General features: G+C 34.1%; 1 protein-coding gene across 9 annotated transcripts in view; it reads left to right on the forward strand.

Moving 5' to 3' along the window:
- The window catches only part of LRBA (LPS responsive beige-like anchor protein), a 359,129-nt gene that overhangs the window by 91,927 nt on the left and 248,612 nt on the right, over positions 1 to 18,590 (forward strand). For 5 of the 9 annotated variants that reach the window (XM_034442710.3, XM_060686876.2, XM_034442712.3 and 2 more), the window contains exons 32-34: positions 3,590 to 3,668; positions 3,957 to 4,090; positions 8,065 to 8,126. In XM_034442710.3, the coding sequence (XP_034298601.2) occupies positions 3,590 to 3,668; positions 3,957 to 4,090; positions 8,065 to 8,126 (275 nt within the window). The remainder of the gene's footprint in view (positions 1 to 3,589; positions 3,669 to 3,956; positions 4,091 to 8,064; positions 8,127 to 18,590) is intronic. The other 4 variants (XM_060686875.2, XM_087874512.1, XM_087874511.1 and 1 more) reach the window with 1 other exon arrangement.

Here is an 18,590-nt window from a genome sequence, read left to right on the forward strand (position 1 = left end):
TTAAATCTTTTTTCTATGTTAGGCAACAATATTTTTATGTAAAATATTTCTTAGCCCAATTACTGTACATACTCCTTTTAAAAAGAATTCTTTGTTACTAAAGAAAGGAGAAATAAAATCTGTCTCATAGCTGTTACTTTGTCATTAAACTAGTAGTTAGGTGACACCTTTGTTTGCACATATGCATTCAGACATGCAGGTGCTTTGGGAACAACCCCTTTTCTTAAGAGCAGTTTATTGCCAGAGACATTATTTGTTTAGACCCTTGGGGACCTTGAATAAACAATAAGCTTTCACTAGAAGGGTGCTAGACAGATGATCTATTTGCATTTCCTTTTATGTCCTTACATATGTCTGTAAAACTGTCAGTTTGAGGGAGCCAGTTTATCAGTAAAAGGATAAGAGAGATAAGCCACTTGGGTTCCACTTGTTTGAAGTAGTTACCACAGTTACTTGCATGTCAGCTTTAGAAGAAAACATGCTTCTGAAAGATCTCTCTTTCCTTAAATGAATAAAAGCCATTTTAAAATGAAAACTCAACTGGAAGTACATTTAGTACATTTATCTAAATAAGATTTATATGATGTAGTGCTTTGGAAACACTTGCAGAGCAATGCCTAACTGGCATTTTTGTGCTTTCACAATCTTTAATCTAATATATTCTTTGAGACTACTATTTTTATCAGTGCTGAAGTTATAAGCCTTAAATGGTATTTTAATCTGTAGAACCACTTGGATGTTTTTACCCTAAAGGATACAGTCTGAAATCTAAATGTGTTAAGAAATTGGTTGGATTTTTTTAACACTGTCTCATATATTGTATATAGGAAATGTAAAATTTGAGGTTCAATTCAATGTGTGGCATTTTGTATATATTTAGCTTTAGGTTTTATCTTATTCATATTAAGTTGCACAGTTGTTTTAAACCTATCAACTGACCAAGTAATTTTTTAAACGTGCACAATTTTTTTTCCTGACTGGTTAATTAAGTTTGGAGTGGAACTGCTATATGGAATTGCTTCTCCTTTCTAAGGCAGGCATTAGCCTGAACAGATGTGCTGCACTGCTATTTACATTCTACTGATTCTAGCAGTATGGAAAATGTGATTTGAAGTAGCTTGTGCTGCAATAAAACTTCATTTCATCTGGGCACCAAGCCAAGTTTTTCATCATAAACCAAGCTCTTCAGTTAGTTAGTGGTAACCAAAAACTCTGTTGCTGACTCTGAATGTCCAACATCAGAAGCTGATATCTCAAATAACTTAATATTGTCCTGTTAGATTTATAACTTGCCACATCCCAAAGGATCAGAGTTAGTAGCAACTTAAAAGGAAGAACATTTATTATAACAGATTTTTAGCTTGCGTGCTTACTTTTTTTTTTTTTGGCTCCTGATCTTTGTGATAGTTATAAGTTTATTTTTTAAAACATAAATATTATGGGAAAAGTGATAATTTTCACACACTCACTCACTCACTCACTCACACACACACACACACACAAATATATACAAAATACATGCAATACTGCTATATTTTCCTTTCTCAAATTTTTATCATAGATTCTGCATTACAATTTATAATTGCAAATTTCGTATGATGCAGGATACCATAAGTAACAATATACCATATCTGCATAGAAGTTTCCATGCAGATATTCATTTTTAAAATAATTAAAAAAACATGGAAAATTCGTGATAAATCCAAAGTTCTTATTTTTGAGATATTCAAAATTTTTGGAACACAATTTAACATCATATCTTTACTTTTTCAAGATTCTATTAATATAACCTTAAAGTAAAATATAATTAGTACACATGAGCATGTTTCCTGTGTGGACAACCTTGCAAGACTGACACTGTCTTGCAAGTCTGAAAATACGTTTCTGCCAGTCACCTTTACAGCCCTAGGAAGGGTCCATTTTGATATGTTTCTCACTCCCACATTCCATCTCCCATTCCTATTCCCATTATCAGAAAACTATTAGGACCTGGAATTTTATGTAATTTTATTGATCTAATGGTATGCATTATTTCTTGTAGAGATAGTTTCAGCTAAATACATTTTTGATCTTGAATGAGATGAAGATTTATTTTAATTAAAAATATATATATTTGTTCATTTATTTATCTGAGAAAGAGTAGAGAAGGTAGTTGTGCAACAGCAGTCTGGTTTCAAACCGAGATATGGGATAGAAATAGTATCGGTCACATTTTTCACTCCTGAAACCCCACCCCGAGCGGGCCCGTTTTTCGCAAAGGGTTTGGGAAGCCTGCAGAGTGCTCCTGGGGGCCAGGGAGGGCAAAAACTTTTTCTTGTTTACTGCTTCAAAATCTTGGTGCGCCTTATACTCCGGTGCATCTTATAGTCCGAAAAATACGGTACTTAGATATTATACAAAACCATTAAATGTTAAAAATAGTAGTTCATTAACAGAAGGATAGTAATCATAGCAATTATATAGAAAATGTATTCCAGATTGTTTTCTTTCTAAAAATGCTGGGTAGTTTCAGTGTTAATATCTCACATTGTAAAATGAGTTACTGAAATTAACTATTTGGAATAAAGGAATATCTGAAATATTTCACCTAGTTTCAATCATCTTAGATGGCATTTTATTGGTTAAGAAACATAGCTGTCAATATGATCCCTCTGATATATTCTGATAGTAAAATAGAAACATGAGAGACCTTCTGTATAGTTAATAAAAACACTTTTTATATCCAGTATATATCTATTATTCAAGAATGGGAATACTCTGTAGTTCCAGTGCTCGATAGAATTGCACAGTTGTATTTTAAGCTATAGCAGCTTTTCATCATCTCTATATCATACCATCTTTTAATAACCAGATTTTGGTAAGTGTGAACACTGTTTCTTAGAAGTGGGCAAGTTTTAAAGAGTAGAGAGACACTGTTAATGTAAAGCACACATATCTTAATCAAAGTAGAGAAAGAAAAACAACAGACTTTTTTGTACTTTTTATTCTTTCTTTTCCCAGTCTGTTTCCCAGTCAGTTAAAACAGTTTTAATTGATGCGCTTTGGTAATGGATAACTTTGGTAATAATGAGTTCCCTAAAAGCAACACAGGGAATAATTTGAATGTTATTCAGGTCTTTAAGGGCTTGAGCTATCTTTTTCCAAGATTCCAAGAACAATATTAATATAATATGCTGCTGATGACAAAGTAGAGTGCTAGTCATATCTGCTGAATTATATGTGAATTACTCTGTACACTTACAAATTGATACCCCTGTTTTGAATTCAGAACTATTGTGTCATAAATCAACTAGTGTTATAAAGCTATAGATGTAGGATAAACTGTTTAAAAATTAGAAATATGAAAAGAAATATGTCCCACATATAAATGTTTTGGAGCTGGTAAATTTAAATACAAGTGTCTACTAGCTCTGTTTACTTCATATGAGAATAGAGTAGGATTAATTAAGACAGTGGCCCTAGTAAAGCTCTTGGAACCAAAATGAACTGCTACCAGTCAAAGTAGAAAGTACTGAACTAGCATGGGTTTTGATTAAAGATAGTTTCATATATTTACAGCTATTTGAACTCTTAAAAATCTCTTTGGCAGGCAATGGATCATCAGATTCAAGATTACCATCTGTTCCTACACTTTCTTCTGTGCCTGAGGATTCTGCTTCAAACATGAGGTAACTTTTAAGTTTCTTCCAGCTGGCTATATCATATTCCAAATTATTTAAATAATATGGAATTCACTCTACACTTCTGACTGGATTGTGCTCTTTCATTTGAGGCCTATAGTAAATTTTGGATTTCTATCACTGCTATTTCCGTTGAAATAATAATTAAACTCACTGTGTTTAGCCACTGGCTTGTTGACTTTTGTTGATGCATTTTGTACTTTTGCAGATTGTTTTTTCCTTAGAGAATTTTTGCTCCTTAAATTATGTTTTTCAATGAACTTGTACATCTCTTAGTATTTCAGAGAGGCTTGAGCATGCTTTGGAAAAAGCTGCCCCTCTTCTGAGGGAGATATTTGTGGACTTTGCTCCTTTTCTTTCGCGTACCCTCTTGGGTAGTCATGGTCAAGAACTACTGATAGAAGGTACAAGTAAGTTTCCCTTTTTTATGCTTTTATAAGAACTGTAATATTTTAAATAAATATTTGACGTTGGAAGCTAATTTAAAATTATTCTTTATATTGAATAAATCATTGAAATAATATTAATAGCCAAGTATTGCCACCAAACTATTTAGTATTTATTTTAGGATTACGTTCAGCTGATATAATTAGAATTAAAAAGCCACAAGATGATTTAGTATACATGTGGGGGGACTGTACTTAGCTACCCCGTCATATTCTATTCAATTATTATTTTGTATATTGCTTGGTCACTTTTCCTATTCATCTATCCTTTTTACCTATCCTTATAACCAACTACATTTTTTTCCTTCATTTTCCCTTAGAATATCATGCAGTCATTTCTGAGTTAAGAATGTCCAATTTATGGACAACTTATATTTAACAATGGACTGCCTCTTATTAAAAACATCACACAGAGTTCTCGTTTCTGAAGCCAAAAACTGCTGAAGCCATGCAGTGTTTTTTATGAAATGCTGAATCTGTGAATTTTTAATATACAGTCTGTTTTCAGTGGTTTATAAAAACATTGTGTGGCTTCAGTAGTTCGTTGGCTTTGGTAAAGACCATTTTTATTGCTCACCATTTTTATTACTTTGTTTATCCATAACATATCTATTCTGCCCATTTCACCTGAGTGGCTCTGCGTGGTTTACAATACAACAAACAATTCACAATATAAAACATAAAGAACAAAGTTAAAGACATACATTAAAAAGTTGATAAAAATATTAAAAGTTAAAGAGTTAAAATGGCAGAAAACACCTGCCACCCTTGAAAAGAAGGACTAGGGGGTGACATGATAGCAGTGTTCCAATATCTAAGGGATTGCCACAAAGAAGAGGGAATCAACCTATTCTCCAAAGCACCTGAAGGCAGGACAAGAGGCAATGGATGGAAACTAATCACGGAGAGGAAGCAACTTAGATCTAAGAAGAAATTTCCTGACAATTAGAACAATTAATCAGTGGAACAACTTGCCTCCAGAAACTGTAAATACTCCAACACTGGAAGTTTTTAAGAAGAGATTGGACAACCATTTGTCTGAAATGGTATAGGGTCTCCTGCTTGAGCAGGGGGTTGGACTAGAAGATCTCCAACCTCCTTTCCAGCTCTGTTATTCTGTCATTAGTACCTCCACAGTCACGTAGCCTTGTCCATCCCCCATGCCAGTTGGCAGAGTCAGGTTTTCACACTCTAGCTGAAGGCTAGAAATGGGGGCTGCCTTCCCTCTGGGGGGAAAATGTTGCAAAGGCCAGGGGCAATGGCAGAGACGGATGTCTTCCAGGATCCAACCAATAAGAACTCTTTAACCAACAGGATTCGTAACACACCCTCTCTTCCTGACCAGGTGGGAGGAGACAGTAATTAGTATGAGATGGTTCCCAGCAGGTAACTTAGTCCCATACCACGAAGGGCGTTAAAGGTGATAACCAAAATCTTGAATTGGAGCTGGAAGCAAACTGGCACTTAGTGCAGCTCACGTAGCAGAGATGTTACATGTACAACCCTAGGGCACCCAAAATGCTCACACTTCTACGTTCTGCACCAGTTACAACTGTGGATGCTCTTCAAGGATAGCCCCATCTAGAGCCCATTACAATAATTCATATGGAGGATGACCAGCTATGAGTGACTGAAAGAAGGGCTTTTTGATGCAGGAAAGTGATGAAAAAGGTGAAGTTTAGTAAAAGTCCTCTTAGCCACGACTTCCACTTTGGTTCTTACTTAGGCATCTACTCAGAACAATTGTATTGATTCAACTGTAAACTTTAATTTTTGTTGATCACTCTATTTATTTCATATTACCTTGCCATTGTATACATGTATACAATAAACATATAAATTATATTATTCTCTTTCTGAAATAGCAAAGTGTCTTCACGACTTTTTTGCTGCACTGTTAAACAGGATAATTTTATTGTTTGTTGAGCAACAAAATGTTAGGATAATATAAGTCATAGTAAAATATAATCATCTGGGTATATCAGGTTTATAAACTTGGCTGGTTTATTAAACTATTACATTATTACTTTTGATTATAAAAGGGTTGAAAGTAAGTACCGTTAAGTAATTTATAGTATTGAAAGAATATAGACTTTATGTATAATTCATGTATAATTTCAGGAGAGTATATCAAATTGTGAGAGGGCAAGGCAGTTTTTAGAGAAACAATACAGGAAATGCATAGTAACCTTGAACATCTGAAACTGATTTACAGAAAGATTTAGCAAATAGAAGAACAGGCAGATGGTGGCCTTTTGTTGTGTACAATTCAAGTATTAGGCGGTACAAATGATTTATGAATCAGACAATTGCATTTAAAAGGTTTGTTGCTCTACCTTTGGTGCCTTTTTCTTTCCTTTTTCCTCTTTACATCATTTTTCTTTCTTTTCCCTCCCCCTCCTCCTAGTTTTCTATTACTTTTTTGAATTTCTCTTTGTATTTTATATTTTGATAAACTAATCACAGATTATCATATAATAATATTGTAATATTGTATTTTCATTCCTATTTGTTGCCCATTTTTCATTTAAATGTTCACATTATATGAATTGTTTAGTAATATACAATATGTGAAGATAGATTTTCATAGGGGGTGCAGTGGATGGTATCAGCTATTATGCTATTACTTTTCCAGAAATATGAGTGTTTCATATTTCAGAGGAGAACATCTCAAGGCAATTGCAAATCTATTAAAAGTTTATAAAATGTTCTAGATGATTGAAATTAAAAATGGTGATTAAAGTTCTGTTAAAAATTAGATTTTGGCACATTTTCAATTCTGATTAGTACAATTGTGTTATCTTAGTGACATGCGTACAGACGTTTAGGAAATACACCAGAAAATTGAGAGATTCTGCTTTCAGTATTAGAGTACTTGAAAAATGCCATTATAAAAGGTCATATAAACTGGGCAAGCTAAATGGTGAATTCAGGAAATACTTTAGCATACATTACAAATTTATGATTTTTAAAGAGTTTGATAATTTAGTATTATTAAGTGCATTATTAGTGGAATGATTCCTAAATTCAATGAATACATAAATAAAATGCTTATCACATACATACATTATGTTGTATCTAATAGTATATAGAAACATTGAGTTTAAAATCTAATACCTCAGCTAGTCTATCTATTTTTGTAACATATTAAATATGTGCTATTATGGCTTAGTAGGTTTTTTTCAGTGTAATTAATGAAGCCCAAAGACAAACAGAATTAAACTTGGCATGGTGAAACATTGATTGCTGAAAAGAATGCCACCATTTTAGGGGGTTTAGGATAACATGTTTTCATATTATACTGGAGAAATAGCATGAAGTGTGAACTGATATTAATAACCAAATTAGTTTATAAATGTATAGGTTACTCTTGTGCTCTCCACCTCCTTAAGGTTTAGGTGAGGGTCAAGGGTCAAAGTACTAATAAGAGTGCTTGGGATGTCGGCTGCCATGAAACAAAATGGAAACTTGATTGATAGCTGGAGGGCTGAAGGGAGAGAGCGCAATGGAGAAAGCAAAGGTCACAGAACCATTTCCCTTCTCTGCATATATAATGATCAATCTATTCCAAGGTGAAGAAATGTAATATTATAAATCAATATACCATATGCCATACTTAGTTTTATTAACTTGAAACCCTAATATTTATGTAATACCAATTAAATAGCTTCAGGTTATCATTTTATATTAAAATTATGCATTGCAGTAATGAGATTAGTGTACATATTTAAATTCATATTCTACTGACATAAACAATTGGATAAACAATGGATATGTGAGATTCCTTGTATTAAATGAGAATTATTCTACAGCATAGGGACAATATTATCAAATCTCAAATAGAATGTTTATTATATAATAAAATTCCAATATTGTAAATTAAATATATGAAGGTAAAGCCAATCAAAGTATGTAATTCCCTTTCTTTTTTCCTTTAGGTCTTGTATGTATGAAATCTAGCAGTTCAGTTGTGGAATTGGTCATGCTGCTTTGTTCTCAGGTAGGTTTCAGCTAGTATTGCCAATAAAACAAGCAAGCAAACTAGCAATCAAAAAACATTTAGTTTTAGAGCTTTTGAAATTGTATTTCAGATCATTGGTATTGATATTCTGGTTTTAACCTCAGCAACTTGAGATCTAATTTTTTCCCAATTATTTGTCTCCAAACTCCCATTTTTGTCACAATTTCATGTCTTTTTCTTTCTGTTCAATGATAATAGCCTAAATAACATTATTGTGGCATTACTCAACAAACCTGATTACAAAAGAGAGACTCAGAACAACAGCAGAGGTAGCTGCAATTTGGTGTCCCATTATATTTTACATTCCCACCTCCAAGCCAATATCCGTGTTGCCTTGAAATAACAGAAGTTCTAGAATCTAGAAAAAATTAGAAAAGTTCACTAGTATATAAAACAATGCATTAACAATATTATATTATCCAATGTGATCAAGATAGATACTGCCTTAAAATTTTGTGATTTATTATATATATAAATAATAATATATATTATTTTAATAAGAGGCATCTTTTTACCCAATAATATATTTAACAAGGAAAATACAAAACTATGGATGTTAACATATAATGTAAAATAATATAGCTGCATTACAATTAATGGGATTTGATCTTTGCCTTTTTAAAAAGGATTTAAAATACATAGGGCCTCATACTAATTGCTCTTGACATAGGTTCTATGAGAAATGTAAAATGCAACTCTTAGTAATATGAATAACTTTATATTTTGTACTATTGTAGAAAGTGGTGTTGTAATTAATTGTGCTTTACAAAAAAATATAATCTAAAAAATTAGATATGTCAACAAATTATAATACATAGTTGATCAAATGGCAATAGTTTATTCATCTCCCATTTATCATATGGAAAGTTTTTATCAAGCTTTTTTGTTTTGGCCTTTAAAAATCACATCTTTACTGATAGTAAATTCCCCTACTTAAAACTTTAAAATAGCTTTTTTTAATGGGAATGTTATTGGTCTAGAGGTCAAGGGTTTTGACCCATTTCAGAACCTTTGACCTTCATTTAAAGCCCTTATGGTTTACTTGCCTGACGAATAAGGATAATGCAAAATTAATGTTTTTTTTACATTGATTTATTTGTTTTAGTGCCTGTATTGCCAAATGTATTTAGTCTGTGCTGATAGACATTTCATGAATACAAATGAAAGAATCATAGAAGGTGTGAAAAATCAATAACTTGCATCGACAATAAAGTGCAATAAAAACAATTACTTTTGGAGATTATAGCTAATGGATTTTTACAATGAACTAATGAAGAATAGTTTTGTTTCTAGTGAGTCTGTTATTCAGTAATGCACTCAAACATGTTAGGAATATTTGAGTTGTTTCTACAAAAGCACATAAGCATCTGGGTACTATACAATTTTAGGTAGGTAGAGATAAATACATAAATAGGTAGGTAGGTAGGTAGGTAGCTGTAGTGGGTTGCTACCTGTTTGCCCTGGATTGGGCAAACCGGTAGTGGCGGGAGGCTCTGCCCACCCACCCGGATGCTTCTGCGCATGCGCGCAGCATGCACATGTGAGCGAACCGGTAGCAAACTAAATTGAAACCCACTACCGGTAGGTAGGTAGGTAGATTTCCAAGGCAGCATATTTTAAAATAATGATTTTTGAAAAGGAAGGACCTTTATTTGTTTAATACCTTCTTTGAAACAGTGATAAACATGTAAAAGTACTATTAATTGAGAAAATAGTTAAAACTTTATTGTTTAGCACCCACAATACACAAACCTATCACATGCACTAATATAAAATATACATAACTATGAATGCATATGAAAATTACTTGTATCAGAATTACTTCTATAGTTCTGTGATTCAAAGAATAAATGGTATACTCTAATGTCTCTGTTTTTCATTCATATTATGTCCTGTTATTGAATACAATATGGTAATGAATTAATTGAGATGATGACAGTGAAATATGTTGTTTTGTATTAAATAGTTGAAAAAAGAATACAGTAACTAGAAATGATATCCTGGTTGAAAAGAGTAGCTATAACACACACACACACACACACAAATCTAAGAAATGAAACTGAAAGGATCTCAGCGGTATAAAGATTTAAACTTGGGTGATAATTACATATTTTTTTCTCTGATTTTTTTCTAATTTAGAGAGGTTAGTATTGCAATCATAGAAATGATATATTTTTAAAGAGAAAAACTGTGTTACCATAGGAAGCCTGAGACATCAAAATTGAATTTCAGCCCGACATTTTACAAATACTATGAAGGGATGGGGTTGAGCTTGATTGATTTTTTTTCTTTTCAAATAAGATGGAAAATGAAGTGACCCTCTTGTTAAAATTTTAATTATTTTTTAAGAAGAGATGGAGAGGATAGAGGGGCCAAAGATCGAAAGATCAGGTCAGAAACTAGGTTTAATCACATAAATAATACAATACAGTTAAACATACGCATCTGTAAATGTGATTTTAAAATTTTATGGATTGGCAGACATAATGTCACATTAAAGCTTTGCTATGATTAATTTCTATCATGATATATTATTAAAATTATTTTCTGTAATCATGCAGAAATTAAGTTTTACAAATGCAAATTGTGCACAAAAAGTATATTAAAAGTAATACACTGATATTTTTTAAAGTAATTATATATTTTTTTAAAAGTTTATTGCAATGCAATAAAAATCCATTGCTGCTACTTATTTCCTAAATACACTGACTGCCTTTTTTTTCATAGTATACACAAAATGACAAATTATTTGAAATACTATTGTTTATTCTCCCTGTCAACTCCATCAGAAGTCCTCGTTTGTCCTAAAGACCTCAGGACATTTTTAATTGATACTGTATTCTGAGGCCAAGTACCAATGCTGTTTAACAGCATAAAGGAATTCTGCATTTAGTATTAACTGAAGAATGTCCTTGCTTACTTGACATTAATATCATTTTTTGAAAGAATCCATGTTACATTCAAGGCTTCTTTATAAAAGCATTGGCTTGCTCATCCTAATTCAGTCTGACATATATTCCAATAACACTACCTCCCCTCTAGAGTTTAACGCTAAATTTATTGCTAAGTATTGTGAAGTGCATCATTTAAAAATGGTTTCAACCCAAAACATCTAATAAATAAATAATGTGTGTGGCTACTCAATAGTAGACATTCAAGACTAGAAATCATTCCATCGGATACTCAACAGTCCACTATCATAGAGGGCTGTCAGATAAATCTTATAGTAGCTGCATTTATGTCCTGTAAATCACATGTTATTGTCTGAGCCTTCTGCCAGGTCATCTATTCTTTTCCCATTTATCAGAAATGCATACAGTACATTGAAGCTCAATGCACCATCTAGTCTGGCTTCCTGTCCAAGTAATTATACCAACCGAAAGTGTGAAATTCTCAGCCAGATGCTCCTTTTGAGTGTATCATGTCCAGAATTTATGTAGAGCTATTTCTGTCCTACTCCAGAATGCTTTTTATTTAAAAGGTCTTATGAAATGCTACTTGAATAAGAACAATTTTAAGTTTTATACTATTGCATGCATACAGATATGCACGTGAAAACATCTGTAAATTGTTAGCTTATCAGATGTGTTTCCTTTAATTCATTCTACAACAAATGAAAAATGTAGCATTTTGAGTACAAAAAATAGAAGAAATTGTCTTGAAAGTTTCATATGTTGCTGACAGCTTTTTTTAAGTCTACTCAATGTTTGTAAACCAGGTCCTAAAAATTGTCCAGTAAAATTATACATTTTGAAAAGTTTCTTTACTTTAACCTATTTGCATATTCCTGAACATAACCATGGTTACCTTCAGAAGACTTTGGAATAGTGAGTAAAGGTATTAGGAGAGAGACCTTTAAACATTATGCAACCTGAAAGAAAGAAAGAAAAAAGATGCATTGCTTTTTTGCATTAGATTATATGCATCCTGTAGTCGGATTTCTATTTCTCTAAGCAGTATCTTTTATTTCCTTGTGATTTTTTATTTTATTGTGTAGCTTTGTGATAAATAAGGATTCAGAAATGACTCTAGAAACAACAATAAGCAAAATTCTTTGACCAAGAAAAATAATTTTGATTTGGTTTATAAATTATTTGATTGAGTCAATTGCTGCAAAGATCCACAATTGTGCATAGTTCTTAAATGAATCAATCAGAAAAATTTCAATTACACCAGTAATTGAATTACACCAAAATTCAGTGGACTTTGGATGTAATCAGAGTATCATAAAATGACTGTTCCCCTTTTACAGTACAAAAACTTGCATATCAGTCTAAATGCATGATCTTAAAAATAGATGTCATAATTATTTTTTAAACATTTAAAATGTCAATTAAAATTAAAAAATGCTATTTTCTCGTGATACATACAGTTTAATAGAGTCTGAACTTATAGAACTGCTTGCTTACTTGTAACAATGGTTCTCTCTGTCAACCTCTGTGAATTCATACCAATTGGTTCTGTTTGTAGAACATTCCACAGTCTGATGGTTTTGATCCAAACACTGCCAGCTTTATAATTGCCTAATATTAAAATCATCATAAATATTCTTAGAATCAACAAATGCTATATGACACTGAAAAAGGGCATATAATATCTAAAGAATGTAAGGATCATTCCAGCATTATACTGGAATTGATGAAAAAGATGGTTTAGATATCATGATTCAAATGGAAGAGAAATGTGTTCTTTGGTAAAATGAAAAAGCAAAGTACAGAACTAATTTGTCTCTGTGCATGCCGATGTAAGGTGGGGCACAGAGTTCACTAACCAATTTATCACACATGACAGCCACAATGAATTCAACCAATAAATGAGAAGTAAATTCTTCACAACACTCTTAACCAAGACAATACACATTTTATTCTTGGTGCTCTTGGTGTTTCTTCTGGTTGTTTAAATAGTATCCATGCTTTAAAGAGCATTGGTTACTATCAGTTAGCTTATAGCCATCATCAAAATTACTGGAATTAAAATGGCCTTATCAGCTCAGACTGATATGCAAACCACGACCTTACCTGAAGAGAAACAGCCTTTGTAATAACTATTGTTTGGTAACTTCCCAGTTCATTCCAATGTGCTGTAAACGTGGCTACTTAGAAGCTGTTCTAAAAGATTCTTGACTGAATCATATACAGTAGATGTGATTGTATTATGCTGATGCATAATTTGAAGTCCAATTCTTCAGTGAATACAGATGTAATTAAAAGGAATACTGAATCCCCATAGCATAAGTTAATTTTGCTATGGAAATATCACAAGATTGAATCCTAACATACTTTTTCCTATGCTATAAATAATAACTTGACTCTTAATTGATTTTCAGAAAAGCTGCATATTGATTGGTTAACCATTTGATATAACTTAAACACTATAAGTAATGTACATGGGCATCTAAAAGGACTAGAATCTGTGACGATCTTCAGTTAGGTTCAACAAAGTTCATCCATTAGTACAAACGATGCCATATTTGTTCCATGTTAAGGACTGAATAGGTATTTCCATTTCCTTTATAGTGTGTCAAAGTTGACTCTTGACCACTGTCTCAACAACTTTTCCCAGAAAGGAAGATTGGAGACTGGGGGATGGTTGTCTAACACCTCTGGATCCAGGGAAGGCTTCATTAAGAGGGCACACACAACAGCTTTCTTCAACAGTATTCCCTCTTGAAATGAGGTGTTAATCACCTGGATTCAGAAAACTGCTCTCTCTCTCTCTCTCCAGTTGCACAAAGAAATCAGCAGAGATCTACCTCATACGTGACAGAGCTTCATTTCATAAGTGATCATAGATTAAAAGAAATCTCAAGTAACCAAGCAAAATGTAGGTGTAATTAATCAGAGCTACAAAGAAGAATTCTTGGTATTGGGTCTTTCCTAGCAGAGAATTATTCTCTCCTACATGGTGCACCTGCCAGATGACGTGTTGGCACAATAAAAAGTAATAGATTTACTCTTCCTTATTGCCACAGATGGTCTGTACATGAGTACATATCTGTGCTTGTTCAGATTTCTTGTCTTTCTCTACTATTGCTCTAAGCATTGTTTGCACCTTCATGTCCAGATTTCATTAAATCAGTAAACCCTAGGGGAAAGACTGACAGACAACTGGGTCACATATTAATAACACCAGACAAGATCCTCAATGGATTAATCTATCAGATTGTTGTGAAATTCCCCAAGCACCTTCTGGTGATTATTTGGATCCATGAAGTGCCTGGAATGGACCATTCAAATAGCTCTAGCTCTAAAAGAGTTTTAATGGCAATCAATCACATCTGGGCCAGAAGTGTTCTGACTTGGGTTGATGATAGTACTCTTTGCATTCCAGATAATATAGCAACCACTCTAAAAAAAAGGGCAAGACATAAAGTGCTCCACCTGTATATGTTTGTTTGTTTGTTTGTTTGTTTACTGTATCTGTCAAACATGTACAAGATAACAAGTGTAGGTATGAACATAAACAAAGGATGTAAATACAAATGGGGACAGTAAGACAGGACGGTAGGTACACTGGTGCACTTACGCAAGCTCCCTTTACAGACCTCTTAAGAATAGAGTGAGGTCCACGATAAACAGTTTGAGGTTGAAACTGTGATGGGTTGAGGCTGTAACAACAGAATCGGGTAGAGCATTCTAGGCATTGACCACTCTGTTGCTGAAATTTTATTTCCTGCAATCAAGTTTGAAGTGATTTATCTTGAGTTTGTATCGATTGTTTGTCCATGTACTATTGTGGTTGAAACTGAAGAAGTTGTTGACAGGTAAGACGTTATAGCAGACAATTTTGTGTACTATGCTTAAATCAGACCACAGGTGGTACAATTCCAGATTGTCCTACCCCAAAATTTTAAGCTTGGTGGCATAGGGAATTCTATTCTGAGTAGAGGAGTGTAGTAATCTTTTCGTGAAATACCTCTGAACCCGCTCAATCATGTTAATGTCCGAAATACAGAGTGGGTTCCAGACGGACAAGCTATATTTTGATCCTGGGAACAAGGCTATGGTTGGCAAGGAACTTGAACTTCTTGGTCTACTTGGAGCTAGCATCCATCACATGGAAATGGAAGTCCTCTAATACTAAAATCGCACATCGCACATCACATCCTTATTTTCACTTTCCCATAGTTTCCATCATCTTTTTCCTTCAAAATTTTGTTTCTTTATGAACCACATACTTCATTTTTTTAACCCTAATGCACTTTTTTAACATGTTCAAACAAATTGTGGGATAGTCTAATTCATCTTAGAATTAATGCCAATAGGCAAAAATACAGTTAATCATACTATTATTATTTTCTTATATGTTCCAAATTCATTAACATTTAAATATACTTAACCTATTTAGAATTTTTCAAATAGTTTCATTATACATGAATAAGACATAAAATGTTTCATTGGATATTGATAGACAAAATTAAATTCTTTAAATTTTAGATTTAAAGATTAGGACTAGGTTTACATTTATACATACAACTGTGATATAAATACTTTTTGTTTGGATTTTAAAAAGCTATTTTCCCCTCATATAAGATTCTGAACAGGAACCATGCATTTAAATTTCTCTAGAGCAGCTCCAAAATATTACCTGTATTTTGAATAGTTGAAGATTATATTCTGTATTCTAAGATAAATAAATCTGTAAGATCCTTCATCTTTATTATTTTAGTGGCCATTGTTAAAAAAAGAAAAGAAAACTGCTTTATTGTACTACATTGTAAATTCCAAAGTTTCAATTAAAAAAAATCAAAATTAGTCTGGAAATAGTAGTCTAAGCATGTCTCCCCAGACGTCAAGAACTAAGAGAACATAATTTAGCGAAGAAACAAGTGTTTCCTTCACCCTTAAACTTTAAGGCATCCTGTTGCTTCACCTGCACACCAGGTCTTTAAAAAATTGAACCATTTAAGGTGAATTTTGTGTTAACAGAGTATACACCCTGGGGTACGTAGTCTAGTCAGAAGGATGATACCATGCTGGCTTTCGAACTGAATCTTTGAACAATATTCTCATGAGTGTTAAATGTAAAACAAAGTAACATCAACTGGCACTTAATTCCATGAGCACCCTGCTGATTGGCCTAGGCTGTGAAATAGAGCCCTTCCTGACAGGAAGTCAGTCTATAAGTATAGAGACCCCTGAAAATAAAGTGTGCTCTGGCTTGAGAGCCTGCTGTTTTACAGCTTGTTTTGTTTGAGAAGTTAGCAAAAAGAAGTAGATCTAAGCTGATATTTTTAGAGTATTCTTTTTACACTAAATATAAATATAGGCAAGTCAGTTTAAAATTGAGATAGACTCTTATTATATAGACCTAATTTTAATATGACATGAACATGTGTAAATCATTGAAACTCCATAAACTTTCCATATATATTCAAAAGACGTTTCTGTATGCAGTAGCCTTTACATGTGAATATTAACATTTTACTATTGTATTTCCAAGATATTTTAGTGCATTCAGTTATATTCTTTTTATGTATAGGATAGTATGCATTGATATACGGTAGCTTTTGGAAATTGATAATGTAAACTATTTCTGAAGACAATTTATATAAATTAGGGATTCAATCATATTAAAAAGAGGTAGTTACTCAAAAGGCTTATTTAATATTTAATTTACAATGAAATTCTTTGTTTTTACCTATGTACCGTCTTCCTCTGAAAATATGACCTACCCCAAAAGTAAGTCCTAGCTTGATTTATACATGTGCACCCAATATAAATCCTAACCCCAAAATAAGCCCTAATTAAGACCCCGCCCACTCCAGGGTGCACGGGTAAAAGTTAAGCTAGAGTGGGAATGGGGAGGTGGAGCTGCCCTACTACTTACCTTCGGACAGTTGCAGCCAGGCCTCGCACACCCCAACACCTGCCTTGCCAGCCCATTTCTTCTTCAGCCAGCAAGGCCTGCCATGCTTTCCTAAAGCCCTCTATAGCTGATAACAGAGCTCCATATCGATCCGGAGCTCTGTTATTGACTGCAGAGGCCTTCTGGAAAGCCTTGCCGGCCTCAGAAGAAGTTCCTGAAGGCTTCTGACAGAAAAAAGGAGGCCAGGGGTGATGCACGCATGTGAGGTGAGTCAGTGGTCAACATCCCCTCGCCAAAAATAAGACCTGGTGCCTTTTTTGGTGGCTAAAATATAAGACAGGGTCTTATTTTCAGGGAAACACGGTAGATAATCCTCAATGACAATAATGGATTATGCCGAAATGGTGGGAAGTTGTGATGGCCATTAAATTAAGTGCCCATTTATGATCCCCCATTCGTGGTCTTCTCAATGAAGTTGTTAAACAGAGCATGGTGTGCCTCAGGGTCCCCACGGAGGATCCTGGGAGGCCTAGTTCTTACCCTGCCCTTGGTCCCCCAAAGCTTTCCCCATTCCCTGAAGCACCTCATGCTCTGCTTTCTACCCCTCAGGACTTGGCCTGATTCCCACCTCACTGGACCCCACACCAACCTCATCCTACATAGTCCATCACATACTTAACCTTTGAAGATATCTGGAGCTCAGGTTAGGGAGGAAGGATAGGCTACTCTGTTCTTGGGTTGCATGGCATGATCCCAAAAGTGGCACCATTTTCAGAGCAGCTGCATTGTATTGTGAATACTTCAAAAATGGTGTCTACTTCCAAGGTCACATCATGCAACCCAGAAACGAAGAGCCCTGCTCTCATTCCCTAACATGTGTCAGAATATTCATGACTGGGAAGACATGGTAACAAGGTCAGCCAATGAATAGGCATAGCAACTAAGTCAGCCAATTGGGAGCTGAGACAGACTGGAGCCAGGGTGTGTCTTAGTCTGCAGCTTCTGAGTCTAAAGAGAAACTGAAACCAGTGTGTGTGAACTTGTCTGCTGATCTGAGCTGAAATGAAACTCTGAATCTGCTGTTGGTATTGTAAACTTATTTCATGTATTATTGTGTATATAAAGAAGTTAATGAATCCTGCTGCATCAGTTTATCTGTGTGTGCTTCTGGATTTGTTTTTTGCAACGAACATGAACTCTGGAAAGCTTCACACTGGTCTGCAACTCTCCAGAGCTTGTGTTAAGAACAGGTCTCTCCATTCCTGGGCATGTGGCATGAACTCAGAAATAGCTGCCATTTTCAAAGCATCCATAATTCAGTGCAGCCACCCTGAAAATGGTAGCTGCTTCTGGGATCGTAACATGTGGCCCAAGAATGGAGCATCCTGCCCTCCTTCCCTAACCTGAGCTCTAGTGATCTTTGAAAAGTAATTGAGGAGGAAGGCGTGAGGACTGTGAAGTGAGAAACAGGGGCATGGTGAGTGAACTAGACAGGGGTGTGGTATCCCTGTAGTCAGTTGTAAGGGCTAATGACTACAGGGGTGGTGCAGCCACGGTAACTTCGGAACTAAGTTGCAAGTAGCTTTTGGGAAGGCCACTGTAACTTTGATTGGTCACTAAGCAACCAGTCATAAG

The sequence above is a fragment of the Pantherophis guttatus genome, chromosome 8, assembly GCF_059756535.1.
Source record: "Pantherophis guttatus breed Tessera chromosome 8, ASM5975653v1, whole genome shotgun sequence".
In the NCBI taxonomy this organism is placed as follows: domain Eukaryota; kingdom Metazoa; phylum Chordata; class Lepidosauria; order Squamata; family Colubridae; genus Pantherophis; species Pantherophis guttatus.